At 57.9% G+C, this 5161-nt stretch overlaps 1 protein-coding gene across 3 annotated transcripts in view; it reads right to left on the reverse strand.

The window, feature by feature from the left end:
• Positions 1 to 341: 341 nt before the first annotated feature.
• Positions 342 to 5161, reverse strand: part of ARMC9 (armadillo repeat containing 9) — a 160150-nt gene continuing 155330 nt past the window's right edge. Inside the window, exon 24 of one of the 3 annotated variants that reach the window (XM_046644073.1) lies at positions 342 to 567. In XM_046644073.1, coding sequence (XP_046500029.1) covers positions 459 to 567 — 109 coding nt within the window. In that variant the 3' untranslated portion in view covers positions 342 to 458. The remainder of the gene's footprint in view (positions 568 to 5161) is intronic. The other 2 variants (XM_046644071.1, XM_046644077.1) reach the window with 2 other exon arrangements.

Genomic DNA, 5161 nt, shown 5'->3' on the forward strand with positions numbered 1-5161 from the left:
CCCCCCCCCCCCCCCCCCCATCTAGCTGTTGGGGTCCCTCGGGTCAGCTTCCTAGAGCCGGGTCTGCAGGGAAGAGGGACTGGGCTGGGAGAGCCAAACCCACAGGCGAGGAGGCCGGGAGGAGACTGGGCAGCCTATGCCGGGGCCCCAGCTCTGGAAGTTTTCTCTGTGCCTCCCCCGCCTGGGCCCCGCCCCCCCCATCTCTGGGGTCCCTCCTGCCCCTGAGAGCTCCCACCAAGGGAAGGCCTGTCTGCCCAGCCTAACTTCCTTTCTTTTCATCCATCAATAAGTATTTCACTCAAAACCTTTTTTGTCGCCAAACCTTTATTAATATGCTTGTGTGTGCCAGACCCAGCTACTCTTAGGGATGAGTGTAGACTTCGAACACAGAGGGGCATTCTTGGCCCAGTGGGGTCTGGGGTGATGGGTGTTCCCACCCAGATGACTTCCAGAATCCTCTAACAGGTAAACACCTCTGCTGGCGCTGCTGGCGTCCAGATGTCTGTTCTGGTTTTGTTCCCTGTTGAGGTCCCACCGCTGAGCATGCAGTAGGACCTCAGAATGCCCCTAGAATTGAAATGGAAACATTTCACGGTCCAATGAATAACAGGTAACATTCATCAATTGGTTACAAATATGCCAAGCACGATTCTAGGCCCTGTGCTCGAATGACTCACTTCATCCCAGAGGCACATACTATTATTCCCACGTCACAAAGGAGGAAATGGAGGTGCGGAGAGGAGAAAGCCCAGTGGGCCAGGTCCTGTAGTTAATAAGCAAACCCAGGAGGCCTGCCTGGCTCCGGAGGTGGGCTCTGAGCCCTTCTCCCAGAGACAGCAAGGAGAGGGAGCTGCTTTCCTGCCAGGAGGCCCCTAGGCGCTGTCCGAGACAGGTGGTAGGAGGACTAAGGAGGCTGTTCTTGCCAAGCTGGGCCCCAGGCCCCTGAGGCTGGGGTGAGGAGTCCTTTCAGCCCTTTCCTTAAGGCTCAACAGCCCCTTGAGGGGGAGGAAAAACCCAGGGTGCAAATATGTTGCAAGCTCCAATCAAGGAATGTGGAGGGCCTTCAGGCAAGAGTTCCAGAGGAGAACCCTGGGGCCAGTGCTCTGTGTGATGGCCCTTCCCAAGGACCAGAGCAGGAGGAAGGTCTGACCTACAGCCCAAAAGGCCCCTTGGCCTGGCTGCCTGCCACCGAGGGCCACCCACAGCTCCACTGGCCACCCATCCCCCAGCACACCAGGCTCTTCACTCCATTGCGCAGGCTTCTGGGTTCTTCTGCTTTTGCCCTGCAAATGTGGCCCTGGGGGAGGGCCAGCATCTGCCTGGCTGAGAACAGGCCACTGGGCCTCAGCACTGACCTCTCACCCGGAATCTGTGCGCCTCTTCAGGTGCCTGGTGAGGGAGTACACAGCTTCTCCCTGGGAAGGGGTTTTGAGCCCAGGTTTGGGGACTATAGGGATGGGGTTGGGTAAGGGCCCTGCACTTCCTGGCTGTCACTAGGGGCAGGTGGATTATCCCCCTGAGAACTCAATTTCCTGCCAGTGTGGGGTTATGGGCCATGAGGCATGAGAAACATGCAGATCAGTGTCTCCTACGCGGTGGCATTGTGATAGGCTGGCTGCTGTTACAGTATCATTATTATTAATATTTGACCCAACCCACAAGGCTTCAGAGAGAGCTCAGTGAGGTGGTAATGGGGGAGCCACCCAAGGCCAACAGAGTGTTTGTGGTAGAATCTGGTCCACCGAGAGGAACAGTTTGTCATCAAGGATTCATTTGCTCTGTGCCCAGGTAGAACTCAGACTGGGGACATGGATGACAGATACTCAGTCCCTGACAGTGGGGTGGGGTGGGGTGGGGGGTGTGGGAGCCGGGCCAGGCCCGGGTCAGCTTTCACTATCAGCCCCACAGGCTCCCTGGGCCCATCCCTATCAGGAAGCACTCGGGCTCACCCAGGCTGGCCCGCTCCACCTCTCTAGGCCCCTGCGGGCAGAGCCCCGGCAGATTCCTGAGGCTTGTCTCAAGCCACAGATGGGGTGGTTGAGTGGGGGCCCAGAGGAGAGGCAGGTCCGCCTGCAGGTGGAATCTGCCCCCTGCCCGGAAAGCAGATGGAAGCTGCAGACCCCAAGACCCTGTGGGGGGCGGAGGTGTCTGTCCGCAGCCCTGGAGGGAGGCTGGGGAATGGGAGGAGCTGGTTGAGTAGAGGCTAGAGTCCCAAGCAGTGGTGGAGGGGGTCAGGTGTCCCTGTCACAGGGTCAGTCTCTGCTCCCCTCAGGTTGACGCTCTGCCCTGGAAGAGGGGGTTTTCAGTGAGCCCGGACTGGGAGAACCCCAGGAAGCTCCCCTCCTCCCCTCTCCCTTTCCCCATATCACTCCTCTCTCCCTTTCCCCTTAACACTGTGACCGTCCTCCCCTTCTCTCCCTCTCCCTGCCTCCTCCCCGTCTCCATTCCCACTTGGTATTTACATCAGCCCCCATCAACCTTCCAGAATCTGTTGGCATCCAGACCCTGCTGAAGTCTATGCTCCAGGAGCAGCCATGGCCAGCACTTCAAGTGTGGCCATCTATACCTGCACCAGACGGTCTGTTAATTAGCGCTGGAGTGTCAGAAGTCATCGCTTTTCAGTGAAAAGAGTGTCGCTGAAGATGTGTGCTTGGCAAGCAATACCACACAGGCATCTCCGCCGGTGCCTAAAGGAGGCCCGCACCCCAGCAGAGCGGAGCCCTGGGTCCATACCTGCCTCTAATCGGCCCTGGGCGTCCCCACGCAATGATCTGACTGGAAGGTTGGCCAGTCCTTGGTCAACATGCCCTTGAATTGACCCAGAGAGAGCTTTCCTGCGAAGGATGGAGAATGGGGCTCCCCGGGGCACCTGGGCAGTGGTGGGAGGTCTTTCTTTGTGCTTCTTTGGAAGAGATGCTGTAAGTGGGGTAGCATTGATTTCATGGTAACATGCCAGCTGGCGAGGAGGTATGGGGTGAGCCTACTGTCCTCACCTACCTCTGGACCTCGGAGGCCACCATATCCACGGCAGAGAACCTGACCTGCCCTGTCGGGCACCCTGGGAGGGGCTGCCCAGTCAAGGGAGCAGCTGTGCAAACTGGCAGTGGAGGAGCCCCTACAGGCAGACTCTGCCCCCCCAGTTCCAGGGGAAGACATTTCCTGGGGGTGGGCCCTCCCTTTAATAGGTGAGAGGAAAAGAAGGAGGCCAAGAAGGAGAGAGCAGAGAGGCAGCGGGAACGGGGAAGGGAGGGGAAGTTCAGGAGGGCAGAGGGGACAGGGTTTCCAAAGCGTGGGTGGTCTGGTTCGGAGTCTGGGGTGTTCCCTTGCCCAGGTTAAGACTGGACCAGGGAGAAGCCCTGATTGCAAGGGGTTTGGAGAAGACGGGAGGAAGTTAAAAGCGGCTCCTTGCAGGGTCCCCATACGAGCAACATAATGGACAACATCCTGTTTCTGGGATCTGAGATCCCCTCCTCTGGCTAAATCCTAACTGAGCCAAGACCAACCCAACAACCAAGAAAGTATCATTGCCATAACCAGTGAAGATGTTTTACAATCATAATTCCAGATCCTGCCTGCAGAGAAGCTGAAGGAACCTGGGAGATTGTATTTTTCCAGTTTCTCAGATGATTCTGATGTCCAGGCAGGTTTGGGACCCACTGGCGTTGGCCCTCCATTTCCAGCTCTCTTGGTCAGCTTGAGCAAGGGCCAGCAGAGGGACACTTCCTCCTGTGAGCCGAGGAGAGGGAAGACAGAAGGGAGAGGCAGGTATGGGGGAAACTTGGGCAGAGAGGGGGAGAGTAGAGGAATTCACTTTTCCTAGCTAACAGGTGGCAGTTGAGGAAGCAGAGGTGGGTTTAGGAGCTTGAGAAGAGGGAGAAAGTGTGGCCACAGCCTCTGCGTGGGATCTGAGAAAGCCTGGGGGGCAGGAGGGACAGCCAGGAGTCTTAAGGGCCAGGCAAAGGTGTTCCTGTGCACCCTGGAGACCTAAGCCTGTGGCTGAGGCAAGGACTGTCTATGGCTCCTCTGGCTGCAAGTGACAGAAACCCACCTCAGAGTAGCTCAAGCAAAAGGAATTTATTTGCTCGTATGACAGGAAACCGCTCTCTCTTGTTCTCTTCCTACGAGCCACCCCCCACACAGTCGCCCATCTCTTGACTCTCTCCTCATCCGTCCCCAGGTTTCTACTATGAAGAGCAGGAGGCCGGCCTGAGCACCTCCTATCTGGAGGACCCCAGAGGAAAGAGGGTTTTTTCCCTCCCAACCTCCATATATAAAATTCCAGGGAAGGACTCTCATTGGTCTCCCTTTAGTCAGGGGCCCAAACCTGGGCCAGTGATCATGTTTAAGGGGACTGGGGTGCCAGCCTGCGTTGTGTGTCCCCTGCCGTGGTTGAAGCAGGGCCCTGGGGTTAGCAGTTCCACAGGAACGACCCGGAGGGGCAGATGCCTCAAAGGAAGCTGCTCTTATCCAGAAAGCAGGGGAAGAGATGCCCAGGCCAGTCCTCCTGCCCTGGCCCTGGACTCCCAAATCACCCTCCACAACAAACCCCTAAGATGGAGATCCCAGGAGGAAGGAGAAAGGGGCGGGGGCCGTGTGGGAAACGGCTCCACATGTTTTCCTGACAAGTCCTTCTCTCCTGGGTGGGAGGAGCCCCGGGCTGGCCAGTGGAGGGTGGACACAGCTCCTTTGGAGGCTGGCTGCTCCCTGGCCCCTTTCCTGCGCCTGGGGCTCCGCTGGCTGGTCTGGGGGCAGCCAAGGCCACCTATGGCTTTGTGGGTGTGGGAGCCAGTCAGGTGGGCGTTGAGCTGGGCGGCTGGAGAGAGAGGTCAGAGTTCAAAGAGGCCCAGGAATCAGGGTCTGGGGGCCCTGTGGAGAAGCTGGGCGGGGAGGGCTGGCAGGAATGGAAGGAGCGCTCCCCAGATGCTGCCCTGGATGCAGGCCAGCTGGGCCGCACCCCAGGCTCCTGTCACAGGGCGTGGTGGGCACACTCACAAAGACACACACTGTCTCTCAGACACACGCAGAGAGAAACAAATACACATTCACACCAGATACACACATAGCCACACAGGCCTACGAGGAACACAGACCCAGACACGTAGACACACGCCCAGGGACACACATACATACACACACAGACATAGGCACCTTCAGAGACACA

The sequence above is a fragment of the Equus quagga genome, chromosome 17, assembly GCF_021613505.1.
Source record: "Equus quagga isolate Etosha38 chromosome 17, UCLA_HA_Equagga_1.0, whole genome shotgun sequence".
NCBI lineage: Eukaryota > Metazoa > Chordata > Mammalia > Perissodactyla > Equidae > Equus > Equus quagga.